Raw genomic sequence first — 20,086 nt, forward strand, 5'->3', positions numbered from 1 at the left:
CTACTGGCACTCTAGACTACAGACACTAGACTACAGTACAGACACTCTAGACTGCAGACACTCTAGACTACAGACACACTAGACTACAGTACTGACACTAGACCACTGACACTCTAGACCACTGACACTCTAGACTACAGTACAGACACTCTAGACTACAGACACTAGACTACAGTACAGACACTCTAGACTACAGACAGTAGACTACAGACACTCTAGACTACAGACACTCTAGACTACAGACACTCTATACTACAGTACAGACACTCTATACTACAGTACAGACACTCTATACTACAGTACAGACACTCTAGACTACAGACACTCTAGACTACAGTACAGACACTCCAGACTCCAGACACTCCAGACTCCAGACACACTAGACTACAGACACTCCAGACGACAGTACAGACACTCCAGACGACAGTACAGACACTCCAGACTCCAGACACACTAGACTACAGACACTCTAGACTACAGACACTCTAGACTACACTACTGACACTCTAGACCACAGACACTCTAGACCACAGACACTCTAGACCACAGACACTCTCGACTACAGACACTCTAGACTACACTACTGACACTCTAGACCACAGACACTCTAGACCACAGACACTCTCGACTACAGACACTCTAGACTACAGTACAGACACTCTAGACTACAGTACAGACACTCTAGACTACCGACACTCTAGACTACAGACACACTAGACTACGGACACTCTAGACTACGGACACTCTGGACTACAGACACTCTGGACTACAGACACTCTAGACTACAGCTACTCTAGACTACAGTACGTACACTCTAGACTACAGTACAGACACTCTAGACTGCAGACACTCTGGACTGCAGACACTCTGGACTACAGACACTCTGGACTACAGACACTCTGGACTACAGACACTCTGGACTACAGACACTCTGGACTACAGACACTCTGAACTACAGACACTCTAGACTACTGACACTCTAGACTACAGTACAGACACTCTAGACTGCAGACACTCTGGACTACAGACACGCTAGACTACTGACACTCTAGACTACAGACACTCTGGACTACAGTACAGACTCCAGACTCCAGACACACTAGACTACAGACACTCTAGACTACTGACACTCTAGACTACAGACATTCTAGACTACACTACTGACACTCTAGACCACAGACACTCTCGACTACAGACACTCTAAACTACAGTACAGACACTCTAGACTACAGTACAGACACTCTAGACTACCGACACTCTAGACTACAGACACTCTAGACTACTGACACTAGACTACAGACACTCTAGACTACGGACACTCTGGACTACAGACACACTAGACTACTGACACTAGACTACGGACACTCTAGACTACGGACACTCTAGACTACGGACACTCTGGACTACAGACACTCTGGACTACAGACACTCTGGACTACTGACACTCTCGACTACAGACACTCTAGACTACAGTACAGACACTCTAGACTACAGTACCGACACTCTAGACTACAGACACACTAGACTACTGACACTAGACTACAGCCACTCTCGACTACGGACACTCTAGACTACAGCCACTCTAGACTACTGACACTCTAGACTACAGTACAGACACTCTAAATTACAGACACTCTAGACTACAGTACCGACACTCTAGACTACCGACACTCTAGACTACAGACACAGTAGACTACTGACACTCTAGACTACGGACACTCTGGACTACAGACACTCTAGACTACAGACACACTAGACTACTGACACTAGACTACAGCTACTCTAGACTACGGACACTCTAGACTACAGTACGTACACTCTAGACTACAGTACAGACACTCTAGACTGCAGACACTCTAGACTGCAGACACTCTGGACTACAGACACTCTGGACTACAGACACTCTAGACTACAGACACTCTGGACTACAGACACTCTGGACTACAGACACTCTGGACTACAGACACTCTGGACTACAGACACTCTGGACTACTGACACTCTAGACTACAGTACAGACACTCCAGACTCCAGACACTCCAGACTCCAGACACACTAGACTACAGACACTCTAGACTACAGACACTCTAGACTACACTACTGACACTCTAGACCACAGACACTCTCGACTACAGACACTCTAGACTACAGTACAGACACTCTAGACTACCGACACTCTAGACTACCGACACTCTAGACTACAGACACACTAGACTACTGACACTAGACTACAGCCACTCTCGACTACTGACACTCTAGACTACAGTACAGACACTCTAAATTACAGACACTCTAGACTACAGTACCGACACTCTAGACTACCGACACTCTAGACTACTGACACTCTGGACTACAGACACTCTGGACTACAGACACTCTAGACTACAGTACAGACACTCTAGACTGCAGACACTCTGGACTACAGACACTGGACTACAGACACTCTGGACTACAGACACTCTGGACTACAGACACTCTGGACTACAGACACTCTAGACTACATACACTCTAGACTACTGACACTCTAGACTACAGTACAGACACACTAGACTACAGACACTCTGGACTACAGCCACTCTAGACTACGGACACTCTGGACTACAGACACTCTGGACTACAGACACTCTAGACTACATACACTCTAGACTACAGTACAGACACTCTAGACTGCAGACACTCTGGACTACAGACACGCTAGACTACTGACACTCTAGACTACAGACACTCTGGACTACAGTACAGACACTCCAGACTCCAGACACACTAGACTACAGACACTCTAGACTACAGACACTCTAGACTACACTACTGACACTCTAGACCACAGACACTCTAGACCACAGACACTCTCGACCACAGACACTCTAGACTACAGTACAGACACTCTAGACTACACTACCGACACTCTAGACTACCGACACTCTAGACTACCGACACTCTAGACTACCGACACTCTAGACTACCGACACTCTAGACTACAGACACACTAGACTACTGACACTAGACTACAGACACTCTAGACTACGGACACTCTGGACTACAGACACATTAGACTACTGACACTAGACTACAGCCACTCTAGACTACGGACACTCTGGACTACAGACACTCTGGACTACAGACACTCTGGACTACTGACACTCTAGACTACATACACTCTCGACTACAGACACTCTAGACTACAGTACCGACACTCTAGACTACAGACACACTCGACTACTGACACTAGACTACAGCCACTCACGACTACTGACACTCTCGACTACATACACTCTGGACTACAGCCACTCTAGACTACTGACACTCTAGACTACAGTACAGACACTCTAGACTGCCGACACTCTAGACTACAGACACACTAGACTACAGACACTAGACTACAGCTACTCTAGACTACGGACACTCTAGACTACAGACACTCTGGACTACAGACACTCTGGACTACAGACACTCTGGACTACAGACACTCTAGACTACTGACACTCTAGACTACAGTACAGACACTCCAGACTCCAGACACTCCAGACTCCAGACACACTAGACTACAGACACTCTAGACTACAGACACTCTAGACTACAGACACTCTAGACTACAGACACTCTAGACTACACTACTGACACTCTAGACCACAGACACTCTCGACTACATACACTCTCGACTACAGACACTCTAGACTACAGTACAGACACTCTAGACTACTGACACTCTAGACTACCGACACTCTAGACTACCGACACTCTAGACTACAGACACACTAGACTACTGACACTAGACTACAGCCACTCACGACTACTGACACTCTCGACTACATACACTCTGGACTACAGACACTCTACACTACTGACACTCTAGACTACAGTACAGACACTCTAGACTACAGACACTCTAGACTACAGTACCGACACTCTAGACTACTGACACTCTAGACTACAGACACAGTAGACTACTGACACTCTAGACTACGGACACTCTGGACTACAGACACTCTGGACTACAGACACTCTGGACTACAGACACTCTAGACTACAGTACGTACACTCTAGACTACAGTACAGACACTCTAGACTACAGACACTAGACTACAGCTACTCTAGACTACGGACACTCTAGACTACAGACACTCTGGACTACAGACACTCTGGACTACAGACACTCTGGACTACACACACTCTGGACTACAGTACGTACACTCTAGACTGCAGACACTCTGGACTACAGACACTCTGGACTACAGACACTCTGGACTACAGACACTCTGGACTACAGACACTCTGGACTACAGACACTCTGGACTACAGCCACTCTGGACTACAGACACTCTAGACTACATACACTCTAGACTACAGTACAGACACTCTAGACTGCAGACACTCTGGACTACAGACACTCTGGACTACAGACACTCTGGACTACAGACACTCTGGACTACAGCCACTCTGGACTACAGACACTCTGGACTACAGACACTCTGGACTACAGACACTCTGGACTACAGACACTCTGGACTACAGACACTCTGGACTACAGACACTCTGGACTACAGCCACTCTGGACTACAGACACTCTGGACTACAGCCACTCTGGACTACAGACACTCTGGACTACAGACACTCTGGACTACAGACACTCTGGACTACAGACACTCTGGACTACAGCCACTCTGGACTACAGACACTCTAGACTACATACACTCTAGACTACAGTACAGACACTCTAGACTGCAGACACTCTAGACTACAGACACATACTCTCAGAGGCTAGCCATCAGGGTAAAAACTGTGTTATGCTTGTCTTGGGAGAAGTCATGCTGCAATCGGCATCACACCAGGTTGTGTCAACACAATCCCAGATGTAGTAAAGAGGAACGTGACTCTAGACTGTGTTTTGCTTGTCTTCAATCGGCATCACACCAGGTTGTGTCAACACAATCCCAGATGTAGTAAGGAGGAACGTGGAATCCTTTCAAAACAAGGAATTAAACGGTAACGTAACAATGTTCATTTTAAATGTCAACAAACTATACATACTATCTTTTGAGTCGTTTCTTCCTTGACAGCAAACCACCTCAGCCTGCGCTCCTGAGCTTTGACTCTGAAGTCCAGAGGACCGCTGGTCTACAGGAGGAGAACGATCAGCTCAGACACGTGGTCTGTTTTCTCATCTAATAACGGGTCATATCCTTGCGAGCCAGTTTGTGCTAATACCAGAGAAGTTTGAAACCAAGACACTCAACATTCGATTACTTCCTGTAAATCCCACGGGGTATACTCATACCAACGTGTTTAGGAGTGTGACAGTTACTTATTTACAGGAAGTAATCACTTGTTAAGTCTCTCCGTTTCCAAAACTGTGGCGCTAGCACATACTGCTTCCCTCATGAGAAAGTCTCAAAGGGCCTAAGGATGGCTGCTAAAGCTCTCTCTCTCTCTCTCTCTCTCTCTCTCTCTCTCTCTCTCTCTCTCTCTCTCTCTCTCTCTCTCTCTCTCTCTTTCTCTCTTCCCATCTCTGCCCCCCCCTCTCTCGCTCTGTCTTCCCATCTCTGCCCCCCCCCTCTCTTTCTCTCTCTCTCTCTCTCTCTCTCTGCCTCCAGCTATTTTCCCTGCAGGGAGAGGCTAAACTAAAGAAGCAGGAAGAGATGGTGCATCACAAACTCCCCCCCTACGTACAAAACATGGACCGCCTCGGAGACACTGAGCTGTGAGGACAAACTTTGAGATTGGATTGACCCACTTTGGGGTTGAAGGGAGGGGTTTTAGTGAACGTTTTAATAAGTGTATTATATAGTTATTTGGTTTTGTATTTTCTCCTCTTCGTACGATACTGTAGATGTATAATTTAACTAATATAATATTTATTAAACTGTTTTAATGTGTTAACGTGTTTTTTCGTATGAATAAGGACGATGAATAAACAATTCACCCTGAATTGTTGTTTTTCACCATGATTAGTTCCAGTTGTTCTGTCTGTTTGCTCTATCCTGGGATGCACAGCTCCTGTTCTTGAGGGCCTCAGTGGCTGCTGGGATGTCTGGAGCCCTGGGCCTGTATTCATAAAGTGTCTCCGAGTAGAAGTGCTGATGTACGATCAGCCCCCCCCCCCCCCCCCCCCCATCTTATTAATACGATTTAAAAGACAAAACTGATCCTAGATCAACATTCCTACTCTTGAGACGCTTTGAGGACACGTGCCTTGGTATGAAGGGCCTTGGTATGAAGGGCCTTGGTATGAAGGGCCTTGGTATGAAGGGCCTTGGTTGACTCCTGTCAGGGTTTTGCTTTGGGAACACAATACCAAACACTATGGAGCAATGGAACCACAACACAAAGTTGTCTGAGGACATTTCCCTTCCCTTGACATTTCATTTGTCTGACAGTTTGCTCTGTAGTTTGAACTAGTAACGTTCTATTTAACAAAGCAAATGGCCTGCAAAAAGGTAGGAACCACTCATAAAGCCTAAACACACCACTTAGTAAGAAGAAGTCCAGTTTAAGAGACTCATTGGAAACTGAATCAAAAAAAGTCTTCAGATAAGAAATCTAGTATCTGTATTTTTCTCATGACGCTTTCCATTTTCTTTCAGAACATTCTTGGCTTGTCTCCCATATAGACCTTGTTTACTCACTAGGCACACAACGGCACATGGTAACTGACGGTTAATTGAGTTTTACAGTTCAACAGTTTCTCAGTTGTGAGTGGACCTGCACACAGCATCAGCGAAGAATGGTGTTTTAAAAAGCAGCTGAGGTATCCGATATCTCTAAATGTTGAATCAATCTTAGTGATGCCAACGTCATCACCTCTAATTCCTCTACACAGAGATATGTTTGTTTCACGCTTGATTCACGTTTGATTCATGCTGGATTCATGTATGACTCCTGTTTGATTCACGTTTGATTCACATTTGATTCATCTGTCCTCCACAGGGACCTGGTGACGAGCCAGCGTAATCCCGCCCTTACCACCACTCCTTCCAGGAACTTCTTCTCTACATTCCTGCCGCAGGCCAGATGGGTACCTGGCAAGATGCCTCGAGGACTTCCTGGGTCCTCGCCAACACAGGCCTCGCTGGGACGCAAGGACACCGCAGCCAATCAAGTGAGACCATATGTTCTTCCGGAAATTAGGACGTTTTTCTGGGGGACCGGGGGCGTCCCTTGAGACTGAGACGCTGGACTTGTAGACCCTCGGGGATGCGTTTTAAGGGTCTAGATAAAGTTTCTGTGGAAAATTCCTTCCACTCACTGTGCAGTACTATTTAAGATAATTGTTACTCAAGTGGTTTTAAACTTTTACCAATATTTAGCAGTTTACAGCATTTATGACATGACTAGAAGTATGTCTTTTTCAGTATTTACAGTTGGTATCATAGTGTAAATATTCACCACCCCTTTGATTTTTTTTCACATTTTGTTGCGTTATAAATTGGGATTGAAATATTTTTTTTTGGGGGGGGGGGGTCATTGATCTACACAAAATACAAAATTATTACAAAAATGTATAACTAAAATATAGTCTTTGCATAAGTATTCAACCCCCTTTTTTTAGGCAAGCCTAAATTAGTTCAGGGGTAACATTTGGCTTAACGAATCGCATAATAAGTTACGTGGACTCTGTGTGAAAGAATAAGGGTTTACATGGTTTTTGAATGTCTAACCCCTTCCTCTGTCCCCCATACATACACCATCTGTAAGGCCCCTCAGTCAAGTTTTTGAATTTCAAGGACAGATTCAACTACAAATGACCTACGAGCTTTTCGAAAGCCTCATAAAGAATGGCAGTGATTGGTAGATGGGTAACAATAACCAATCAGACATTTGAATATGTCTTTATGGACGAGTTTAAGGACGAGTTGATAACGACGCTGTGGAGGATGTTTTGAACTACCCAGACACATCGAAGATACAGTCCTCAGGGATTTCACCAGAAAGGTGACTTTAAAACAGCTAAAGACACATCGAAGATACAGTCCTCAGGGATTTCACCAGAAAGGTGACTTTAAAACAGCTAAAGACACATCGAAGATACAGTCCTCAGGGATTTCACCAGAAAGGTGACTTTAAAACAGCTAAAGACACATCGGAGATACAGTCCTCAGGGATTTCACCAGAAAGGTGACTTTAAAACAGCTAAAGACACATCGAAGATACAGTCCTCAGGGATTTCACCAGAAAGGTGACTTTAAAACAGCTAAAGACACATCGAAGATACAGTCCTCAGGGATTTCACCAGAAAGGTGACTTTAAAACAGCTAAAGACACATCGGAGATACAGTCCTCAGGGATTTCACCAGAAAGGTGACTTTAAAACAGCTAAAGACACATCGAAGATACAGTCCTCAGGGATTTCACCAGAAAGGTGACTTTAAAACAGCTAAAGACACATCGAAGATACAGTCCTCAGGGATTTCACCAGAAAGGTGACTTTAAAACAGCTAAAGACACATCGGAGATACAGTCCTCAGGGATTTCACCAGAAAGGTGACTTTAAAACAGCTAAAGACACATCGGAGATACAGTCCTCAGGGATTTCACCAGAAAGGTGACTTTAAAACAGCTAAAGACACATCGGAGATACAGTCCTCAGGGATTTCACCAGAAAGGTGACTTTAAAACAGCTAAAGACACATCGGAGATACAGTCCTCAGGGATTTCACCAGAAAGGTGACTTTAAAACAGCTAAAGACACATCGGAGATACAGTCCTCAGGGATTTCACCAGAAAGGTGACTTTAAAACAGCTAAAGACACATCGGAGATACAGTCCTCAGGGATTTCACCAGAAAGGTGACTTTAAAACAGCTAAAGACACATCGGAGATACAGTCCTCAGGGATTTCACCAGAAAGGTGACTTTAAAACAGCTAAAGACACATCGGAGATACAGTCCTCAGGGATTTCACCAGAAAGGTGACTTTAAAACAGCTAAAGACACATCGAAGATACAGTCCTCAGGGATTTCACCAGAAAGGTGACTTTAAAACAGCTAAAGACACATCGGAGATACAGTCCTCAGGGATTTCACCAGAAAGGTGACTTTAAAACAGCTAAAGACACATCGGAGATACAGTCCTCAGGGATTTCACCAGAAAGGTGACTTTAAAACGGCTAAAGACACATCGAAGATACAGTCCTCAGGGATTTCACCAGAAAGGTGACTTTAAAACAGCTAAAGACACATCGGAGATACAGTCCTCAGGGATTTCACCAGAAAGGTGACTTTAAAACAGCTAAAGACACATCGGAGATACAGTCCTCAGGGATTTCACCAGAAAGGTGACTTTAAAACAGCTAAAGACACATCGAAGATACAGTCCTCAGGGATTTCACCAGAAAGGTGACTTTAAAACAGCTAAAGACACATCGAAGATACAGTCCTCAGGGATTTCACCAGAAATGTGACTTTAAAACAGCTAAAGACACATCGAAGATACAGTCCTCAGGGATTTTACCAGAAAGGTGACTTTAAAACAGCTAAAGACACATCGGAGATACAGTCTTCAGGGATTTCACCAGAAAGGTGACTTTAAAACAGCTAAAGACACATCGGAGATACAGTCCTCAGGGATTTCACCAGAAAGGTGACTTTAAAACAGCTAAAGACACATCGAAGATACAGTCCTCAGGGATTTCACCAGAAAGGTGACTTTAAAACAGCTAAAGACACATCGGAGATACAGTCCTCAGGGATTTCACCAGAAAGGTGACTTTAAAACAGCTAAAGACACATCGGAGATACAGTCCTCAGGGATTTCACCAGAAAGGTGACTTTAAAACAGCTAAAGACACATCGAAGATACAGTCCTCAGGGATTTCACCAGAAAGGTGACTTTAAAACAGCTAAAGACACATCGAAGATACAGTCCTCAGGGATTTCACCAGAAAGGTGACTTTAAAACAGCTAAAGACACATCGAAGATACAGTCCTCAGGGATTTCACCAGAAAGGTGACTTTAAAACAGCTAAAGACACATCGAAGATACAGTCCTCAGGGATTTCACCAGAAAGGTGACTTTAAAACAGCTAAAGACACATCGAAGATACAGTCCTCAGGGATTTCACCAGAAAGGTGACTTTAAAACAGCTAAAGACACATCGAAGATACAGTCCTCAGGGATTTCACCAGAAAGGTGACTTTAAAACAGCTAAAGACACATCGAAGATACAGTCCTCAGGGATTTCACCAGAAAGGTGACTTTAAAACAGCTAAAGACACATCGAAGATACAGTCCTCAGGGATTTCACCAGAAAGGTGACTTTAAAACAGCTAAAGACACATCGAAGATACAGTCCTCAGGGATTTCACCAGAAAGGTGACTTTAAAACAGCTAAAGACACATCGAAGATACAGTCCTCAGGGTTTTCACCAGAAAGGTGACTTTAAAACAGCTAAAGGATATGATGGGAGAAAACTGAGGATGGATCAACGACCTTGTAACGAGTGAAAAGAAAAATAAAAATATACAGAATACAAATATTCCAAAAACATGCATCTTGAATGTAACACGACACTAAAATAATACAAAGGAATATACTTTTAGGCCTAAATGCTAAGTCTAATGTTTGGGACAAATCCAACAAAACACATTACTGAGTAACTGCCTCCTTATTTTCAAGCATGGTGGTGGCTGCGTCATGGTATGGGTATGCTTGTCATCAGCAAATACTGGGGTGTTTTTCAGGATAAAAAGAAACGGGATGAAGCTAAGCACAGGCAAAATCCTAGAGGAAAACCTGGTTGAGTCTGCTTTCCAACAGACACTGGGAAACAAATACACCTTTCAGCAGGACAATAGCCTCAAACACAAGGCCAAATCTACACTGGAGTTGCTTACCAAGAAGACAGTGAATGTTCCTGAGTGGACGAGTTACAGTTTTGACTTAAATCTGCTTTGAAAATCTATGGCAAGACTTGAAAATGTCTGTCTAGCCATGATCCCCATCACCTTGACAGTGCTTGAAGAAATGGGAAAATGTTGGAAAAATAATACAGTATACAGTATTAATGTTTATTATACAGTATTAGTGTTTATTATACAGTATTAGTGTTTATTATACAGTATTAGTGTTTATTATACAGTTAGTTTATTATACAGTATTACTGTTTATTATACAGTATTAGTGTTTATTATACAGTATTAATGTTTATTATACAGTATTAGTGTTTATTATACAGTATTAGTGTTTATTATACAGTATTAGTGTTTATTATACAGTTCGTTTATTATACAGTTAGTTTATTATACAGTATTACTGTTTATTATACAGTATTAGTGTTTATTATACAGTATTAATGTTTATTATACAGTATTAATGTTTATTATACAGTATTAGTGTTTATTATACAGTATTAGTGTTTATTTTTCATTAATCATTACAGAGTATTTTGTGTAGATCGTTGACAATTTTTAAAAATACATTTCAATCCCAATTTGTGTGTGTGGGGTAAATACTTACGATAGGGCGTTTTTAATTATAGACTTACCTGTGTTTTGGAAAACAAACCGCTTTCATGTATCTTATCTTGTGAAGCCCAAGGACCCAGTAGCAGCCTCCAAGGAGCCCAGGCCGGTGTGTAGCGCTGGGGGAACCAGTGAGCCGCAGGCTGGGTCTACCTCCCACCCCAGACAGAGACGACACCAGGACCACGAGAAGGAAAGGAAAGAGCTCTTCTCCAAGCCACAAATTCAGGTTTCAGCTCCTCTACTTTACTAAGGAAAGGATGTTGCCTAGTGGACATATTTAGAATTGAATGAGCAAATGACACTTTTCTGTAACAAAGTTCCTTGGCTTACATTTACATGCTTTCCCTCCTTCAATAACCCATAGAAGTATAATGATGTTGTATTTACATATTACATTCCAAAGAGATCAATTGGTAAAGAGATCAATCGACCAAAACAATGGAAATGCCATGGCAACGCCATTCAAGTCACTGTCACATGCACAGTACAGTGAAATGCCTTTCTTGCCAGCTCTAAACCCAACAGCAGTAACCAATAACAATGTATTACTAAAAATAACATAAGGTAGAACAAAAACACATGACTGGGAATCGGAGTTGATTTGACATGACTGGGAATCGGAGGTGATTTGACATGACTGGGAATCGGAGGTGATTTCACATGACTGGGAATCGGAGGTGATTTGACATGACTGGGAATCGGAGGTGATTTGACATGACTGGGAATCGGAGGTGATTTGACATGACTGGGAATCGGAGGTGATTTGACATGACTGGGAATCGGAGGTGATTTGACATGACTGGGAATCGGAGGTGATTTGACATGACTGGGAATCGGAGGTGATTTGACATGACTGGGAATCGGAGGTGATTTGACATGACTGGGAATCGGAGGTGATTTGACATGACTGGGAATCGGAGGTGATTTGACATGACTGGGAATCGGAGGTGATTTCACATGACTGGGAATCGGAGGTGATTTCACATGACTGGGAATCGGATGGGAATCGGAGTTGATTTCACATGACTGGGAATCGGAGTTGATTTCACATGACTGGGAATCGGAGGTGATTTCACATGACTGGGAATCGGATGGGAATCGGAGTTGATTTCACATGACTGGGAATCGGAGTTGATTTGACATGACTGGGAATCGGAGTTGATTTCACATGACTGGGAATCGGAGGTGATTTCACATGACTGGGAATCGGATGGGAATCGGAGTTGATTTCACATGACTGGGAATCGGAGTTGATTTCACATGACTGGGAATCGGAGTTGATTTCACATGACTGGGAATCGGAGTTGATTTCACATGACTGGGAATCGGAGGTGATTTCACATGACTGGGAATCGGATGGGAATCGGAGTTGATTTCACATGACTGGGAATCGGAGTTGATTTCACATGACTGGGAATCGGAGGTGATTTCACATGACTGGGAATCGGAGGTGATTTCACATGACTGGGAATCGGAGTTGATTTGACACGACTGGGAATCGGAGGTGATTTGACACGACTGGGAATCGGAGGTGATTTGACATGACTGGGAATCGGAGGTGATTTGACATGACTGGGAATCGGAGGTGATTTGACATGACTGGGAATCGGAGGTGATTTGACATGACTGGGAATCGGAGGTGATTTCACATGACTGGGAATCGGAGGTGATTTCACATGACTGGGAATCGGAGGTGATTTCACATGACTGGGAATCGGAGGTGATTTGACATGACTGGGAATCGGATGGGAATCGGAGTTGATTTCACATGACTGGGAATCGGAGTTGATTTCACATGACTGGGAATCGGAGTTGATTTCACATGACTGGGAATCGGAGGTGATTTCACATGACTGGGAATTGGAGTTGATTTCACATGACTGGGAATTGGAGTTGATTTGACACGACTGGAAATTGGAGTTGATTTGACACGACTGGGAATCGGAGTTGATTTGACACGACTGGGAATCGGAGTTGATTTGACACGACTGGGAATCGGAGTTGATTTTGACATGACTGTGTTTTATCAGTTTCTTTATGAAAATATTTTGTGAACTCCATGACAGTAGCTAAAGCAAGAAGCTATAGCAGCACACAAGTAGACTCAAAATGCATGCTGGGCCGGGCCCCGAGCTCCTGAAGTGAGCGCTACTGGAGCGAAATTGGAGCAGGCGAGAAGACCTACCTCCAGCCTTTGGGAATCTCGCTCCAGTGAAATCGGGCACGCTCCGCTCCTCGCTCCAGCTCCGCTGGGAATACAGATATGCATCTGTTGGATACGGATACCTTAAAAAAGGGTAGGGACGTGGATCAGGAAACCAGTCAGTGACCATTTGCTTCATGCAGCGTGACACATCTCCTTCACATAGAGTTGATCAGGCTGTTGATTGTGGCCTGTGGAATGTTGTCCCACTTCCTCTTCAATGGTGGTGCGAAGTTGCTGGATATTGGCGGGAACTGGAAAACGCTGTCGTACACGTAGATCCAGAGCATCCCAAACATGCTCAGCGGGTGACGTGTCTAAGTATGCAGGCCATGGAAGAACTGGGACATTTTCAGCTTCCAGGAATTGTGTAGCGATGCTTCTGACATGGGGTCGTGCATTATCATGCTGAAACATGAGTTGATAGTGGCGGATGAATGGCACGACAATGGGCCTCAAGATCTTGTCACTGTATCTCTGTGCATTCAAATTGCCATTGATAAAATGCAATTGTGTTCGTTGTCCGTAACTTGTGCCTGCCCATACCATAACCCCACAGCCATCATGGGGCACTCTGTCCACAATGTTGACATCAGCAAACCGCTCGCCCACACGACGCCATACATGTGGTCTGCGGTTGTGAGGCCGGTCGGACGTACTGCCAAATTCTCTAAAATGACGGTGGCTTATGGTAGAGAAAGTAACATTACATTCTCTGGCAACAGCTCTGGTGGACATTCCTGCTGTCAGCATGCCAATTGCACGCTCCTTCAAAACTTGAGACATATTTTTAGAGTGGCTTTTTATTGTCCCCAGCACAAGGTGCACCTGTGTAATGATCATGCTGTTTAATCAGCTTCTTGATATGCCACGCCTGTCAGGTGGATGGATTATCTTGGCAAAGGAGAAATGCTCACTAACGGATGTAAATACATTTGTGCACAACATTTTGAGAGAAATAAGCTTTTTGTGCGTATGGAGATCTTTTATTTCAGCTCATGAAACATGGCACCAACAATTTACATATTGTGTTTGTATATTTGTTCAGTATATACAGGGTCAGTCAGTTCCAGTACCATATTTACAATGTGCAGGGATACTGGCGTGATAGAGGTAGAAATGTATAAAGGTGACTCGGCAGGATTGTGTCCAGGCACAGATCTGGGGAAGGGTACCAAAACATTTCTGCAGCATTGAAGGTCCCCAAGAGCACAGTGGACTCCATCATTCTTAAATGGAAGAAGTTAGGAACCACCACGACTCTTCCTAGAGCTGGCCACCTGGCTAAACTGAGCAGTTGGGGGAGAATCGCCTTGGTCAGGGGAGAAGGGCCTTGGTCCCTCTGACAGATCTCCAGAGGTCCTCTGTGGAGATGGGATAACCTTCCAGAAGGACAACCATCTCTGCACCACTCCACCAATCAGGCCTTTATGGTAGAGTGGCCAGACAGAAGCCACTCCTCAGTAAAATGCACATGACAGCCTGCTTGGAGTTTGCCAAAAGGCACCTAAAGGACTCTCAGACCATGAGAAACAAGATTCTCTGGTCTGATGAAACCAAAATTGAACTCTTTGGCCTGAATGCCAAGCGTCACATCTGGAGGAAACCTGGTACCATCCTTACGGTGAAGCATGGTGGTGGCAGCATCATGCTGTGGGGATGTTTTTCAGCAGCAGGGACTGGGAGACTAGAGATCCTTGATGTAAACCTGCTCCAAAGAGCTCAGGACCTCAGACTGAGGCGAAGGTTCACCTTCCAACAGGACAACAACCCTAAGCACACAGACAAGACAATGCAGGACTGGCTTTGGGACAAGTCTCTGAATGTCCTTGAGTGGCCCAGCCAGAGCCCGGACATGAACGCGATCGAACATCTCTGTAGAGACCTGAAAATAGCTGTGCAGCAACGCTTCCCATCCAACCTGACAGAGCTTGAGAGGATCTGCAGAGAAGAATGGGAGAAACTCCCCAAATACAGGTGTGCCAAGCTTGTAGCATCATACCCAAGAAGACTCGAGGCTGTACTCGCTGCCAAAGATGCTTCAACAAAAGTACTAGAGTGAAGGGTCTGAATACTTATGTAAATGTCCAAAATTAGCAAAAATGTCTGTTTTGTCATTATGGGGTATTGTGATGTCATTATGGGGTATTGTGATGTCATTATGGGGTATTGTGATGTCATTATGGGGTATTGTGTGTAGATTGATGAGGGAAAAACTATTTAATCCATTTTAGAATACTGTACTTTCCGAATGCACTGTAGTAAAACAACTAATCTAAAAAAAAAACAGATTTTCCCCGAACGAAAAATACCTCTACCCCCTACAAATATTGTCCATGTATTATAATCCACATAAGAATTCACACGAGACACGCTGTAACCTGCACGTAGGCTACTTGAACTGATGCCCAGTGGACCTGCAGTCTAAGTTATTGTAATCTACAATCACCGCTTCCAGCTGCCGCCTGGCAGCCATTTTTAAATATTATATAGACATTCAAATCCTCCTGTCTCAGGATTATTTTCCCCCCTGTGACGAAATGGGTCCTATTAAGATCTGACATCTGTATATGTGGTCTGAAGGGAAGTATGGGATTCCTGGCGGTATTATCAGGAAGCTAAATCCGGCGTGTCTCTTCTTTCAGATGCCTGAGAAGAGAGGGGAGAGTGGGGACCCAGAGGCTCACCTTGAGGGGGGGACCACCAGCAATGACCTGATAGACCCTCCTCCCCCCAACCAGACACAAGTCAGCGGGGAGGGACAGAGGGGCACAGGGGTGCTGGGGGTGGAACAACCCTTCATCAAGCTCAGTCAGGAAGAGTACGGAGAGCATCACTCCTCCATCATGCACTGCAGGTAGGACATCACCTTAACGTCACATTGAACACCTGTTACAGTCAGAATCTAGTTGGTTTATTGTTGATCTACTACAGGAGCTCTTCAGTAGTCAGACATACTAATCACCGGCATATACTGTGTAAACAGACACTTTCCAGTGTCAGATATCTGTTCTCCTTACTGAGCCAAACAGAGCTGTACTGCCCTGGTTACACATCCACTATAGTAACAGAGCTGTACTGCCCTGGTTACCCATCCACCATAGTAACAGAGCTGTACTGCCCTGGTTACACATCCACTATAGTAACAGAGCTGTACTGCCCTGGTTACACATCCACCATAGTAACAGAGCTGTACTGCCCTGGTTACACATCCACCATAGTAACAGAGCTGTACTGCCCTGGTTACACATCCACCATAGTAACAGAGCTGTACTGCCCTGGTTACACATCCACCATAGTAACAGAGCTGTACTGCCCTGGTTACTCATCCACCATAGTAACAGAGCTGTACTGCCCTGGTTACACATCCACCATAGTAACAGAGCTGTACTGCCCTGGTTACACATCCACCATAATAACAGAGCTGTACTGCGCTGGCCATGGAACCATGCTGGAAAGGACAATGTGAAAATAAAATATCTGAGCTGGAAGTGGTGTTGGAGGGCCAGTAGGAGGCACTCTTTCCTCTCGTTTAAAAATAATATACTGTATATATCCCAATGCCCCAGGGCACTGATTGGGGACATTGCCCTGTGTAGAGCACTGTCTTTCGGATGGGACGTTAAACGGGTGTCCTGACTCTCTGTGGTCACTAAAAGATCCCATGGCACTTATCGTAAGAGTAGGGGTGTTAACCCCAGTGTTCTGGCTAAATTCCCAATCTGTCCCTCATACCATCACGGTCACCTAATCAACCCCAGCTTCCAATTGGCTCATTCATCCCTGTAACTAATCCCCAGGTCGTTGCTGTAAATGAGAATGTGTTCTAAGTCAACTGACCCGGTCAAATAAAAGACACAACACAGGACGGTTCAACATTGTGAAAAGGGTATTAATGAGGTCCAGTTCCGTCATGTATATTCACTGTTTCTCCTGTCTCCGGTCCCAGGGTGGACTGCTCAGGGAGGAGAGTAGCCAGTTTGGACGTGGACGGGGTCATCAAGGTGTGGTCCTTCAACCCCATCATGCAGACCAAGGCCACCATCATGTCCAAGTCCCCTCTGCTGTCCCTTGAGTGGGCCACCAAGCCTGACAGACTGGTATGACCTCTGACCTCAACTAGGCCTGGAATTTTGTGATTTTTAGGGGCAAGGCCATTTGGCCTTCAAGAGGTAGCCAATCATCTTTCCAGGGCAACAAGGGCCTCTGCTAGGGCACCAAGGGCCTCTGCTAGGGCACCAAGGACCTCTGCTAGGGCACCAAGGGCCTCTGCTAGGGCACCAAGGACCTCTGCTAGGGCACCAAGTCCATAACCCAAATAGCAAATTAAATTGATTTGAAAGCCAAAAACAGTAGCTATTCTGTAATGAAAAATATAAGTGTATGCAAACGTCCATAAATAATGATCCTACGTGTTGAAGTATAGGTGGTAGCCTCTGGTATTGGTACAGTTTGTTTATAGGCTAAACGCCAGTCATGTTTAACAAATATAATGTAGGATAATTAATATTACCGTCTAAAAGCTTGATTCTGTCATACTTGAAGCGCTGTTATTTGTTGTGAGTCGCAACATCACCGCAACATCGCCACAACATCGCCGTAACATCGCCACAACATCACCACAACATCACCACAACATCACCGCAACATCACCGCAACATCACCGCAACATCGCCACAACATCGCCGTAACATCGCCACAACATCACCGCAACATCACCACAACATCACCACAACATCACCGCAACATCGCCACAACATCACCGCAACATCACCACAACATCACCACAACATCACCGCAACATCACCGCAACATCACCGCAACATCACCACAACATCACCGCAACATCACCGCAACATCACCGCAACATCACCGCAACATCACCGCAACATCACCACAACATCACCGTAACATCGCCACAACATCACCACAACATCACCACAACATCACCACAACATCACCACAACATCACCACAACATCACCGTAACATCGCCACAACATCACCACAACATCACCACAACATCACCGTAACATCGCCACAACATCACCACAACATCACCACAACATCACCACAACATCGCCATCTGAACGGAGGCAGTCAACATTTTGAAACTATTTAACCATAAACGTAATTGTTTAAAACCTGGGCGAACTTTTTTTTGCAGGGTAAAAATATGAGACAACTTTTACGGTGTTTCCGAACGTAGGAATATTAAAGGGTGATTCTTTTATAAACACTTCCTCATATGTCATTGAAACCAGTATTTCTCTCATGTTTTCAACTTTCTTTTGTTGTCCAGCAGCCAAAGACATTTGTCATATTAACAACCCACGCATTTCGGAACGTTCCCGCTTACAGCCTTGTGCGCTTTGCTGCGCGTATAACGTGAGGAAATAGCCTTATAGTTTATCAACATTTTAATCTAAACGTTCTAATCTTTTCCATCAGCCTCATTGCTTTTAGACGTTTACATTTTTAATGTGCAGCGGCTGCCTTAATTTGTGATTTTATTGTCCCAGAGTATTTTTTGGAATATTTATTTCTCGCGCGGAACGATAACGCTTCGAACACACCGATAGCGTCATTACCTTTTGGTACACCAGAATGACATCCCTTTCCAATGAAACTGTAAAGATCGTCTGTGGTGGTAGAAGGATCGGACCAAAGCGCAGCGTGGTAAGTGTTCATGATGATTTTTAATTCAAACTCAGAACACTAAACAAAACAATAAGCGATGATCAAACGAAACAGTACCTTGTGGCGACAAACACTGACACGGAAGACAAACACCCACAAACCAAAAGTGAAACCCAGGCTACCTAAGTATGATTCTCAATCAGGGACAACGATATACAGCTGCCTCTGATTGAGAATCATACCAGGCCGAACACAAAACCCCAACATAGAAAAACACACATAGACTGCCCACCCCAACTCACGCCCTGACCCTACTAAATAAAGACAAAACAAAGGAAATAAAGGTCAGAACGTGACAGAAACGCTGCGTTTGCGTTGCAGAGGCAGTTGCCGTGCGTTCTGTGTGGTGCGTAACGTTGGATTTATCAAACTGTCTGCGTAGACGGCTTGACAGAAATGGGAGCAGAAGGTGAATGTTGAACTTTTGTTGTAAACGTATCCAGCTGATGCTGAGGACCATTTTGCGCGACGACGCTGTGAACGAAGCGTAAGGACCCACACCGTTGGTTGTACCCCGATGTGTCTTGTCTTCACTAGTAGCCCTACTTCGGAGCTGAGATGCCTGTGAGAAGGACCCGATCATGTGACAGGCATTGGCTAATAAGAATTGAGATATCTGAGAGAGTCATGTGAGTGGGAGGTTCGGAGCACGGCGATTGGCAGCTGGGAGAAAGGAATTATGTCCAGCCCAAGGGCATATTTTTAGGTGGCATTACGGCCACACAA

General features: G+C 44.6%; 1 protein-coding gene across 2 annotated transcripts in view; it reads left to right on the forward strand.

Moving 5' to 3' along the window:
• Window positions 1–20,086, forward strand: part of LOC120044906 (WD repeat-containing protein 91-like) — a 54,733-nt gene that overhangs the window by 13,112 nt on the left and 21,535 nt on the right. For both annotated transcript variants that reach the window (XM_038989636.1, XM_038989637.1), the window contains exons 5-10: window positions 5,064–5,146; window positions 5,590–5,696; window positions 6,923–7,094; window positions 11,526–11,684; window positions 16,307–16,518; window positions 17,611–17,761. In XM_038989636.1, the coding sequence (XP_038845564.1) occupies window positions 5,064–5,146; window positions 5,590–5,696; window positions 6,923–7,094; window positions 11,526–11,684; window positions 16,307–16,518; window positions 17,611–17,761 (884 nt within the window). The remainder of the gene's footprint in view (window positions 1–5,063; window positions 5,147–5,589; window positions 5,697–6,922; window positions 7,095–11,525; window positions 11,685–16,306; window positions 16,519–17,610; window positions 17,762–20,086) is intronic.

The sequence above is a fragment of the Salvelinus namaycush genome, chromosome 3, assembly GCF_016432855.1.
Source record: "Salvelinus namaycush isolate Seneca chromosome 3, SaNama_1.0, whole genome shotgun sequence".
Lineage (NCBI taxonomy): Eukaryota > Metazoa > Chordata > Actinopteri > Salmoniformes > Salmonidae > Salvelinus > Salvelinus namaycush.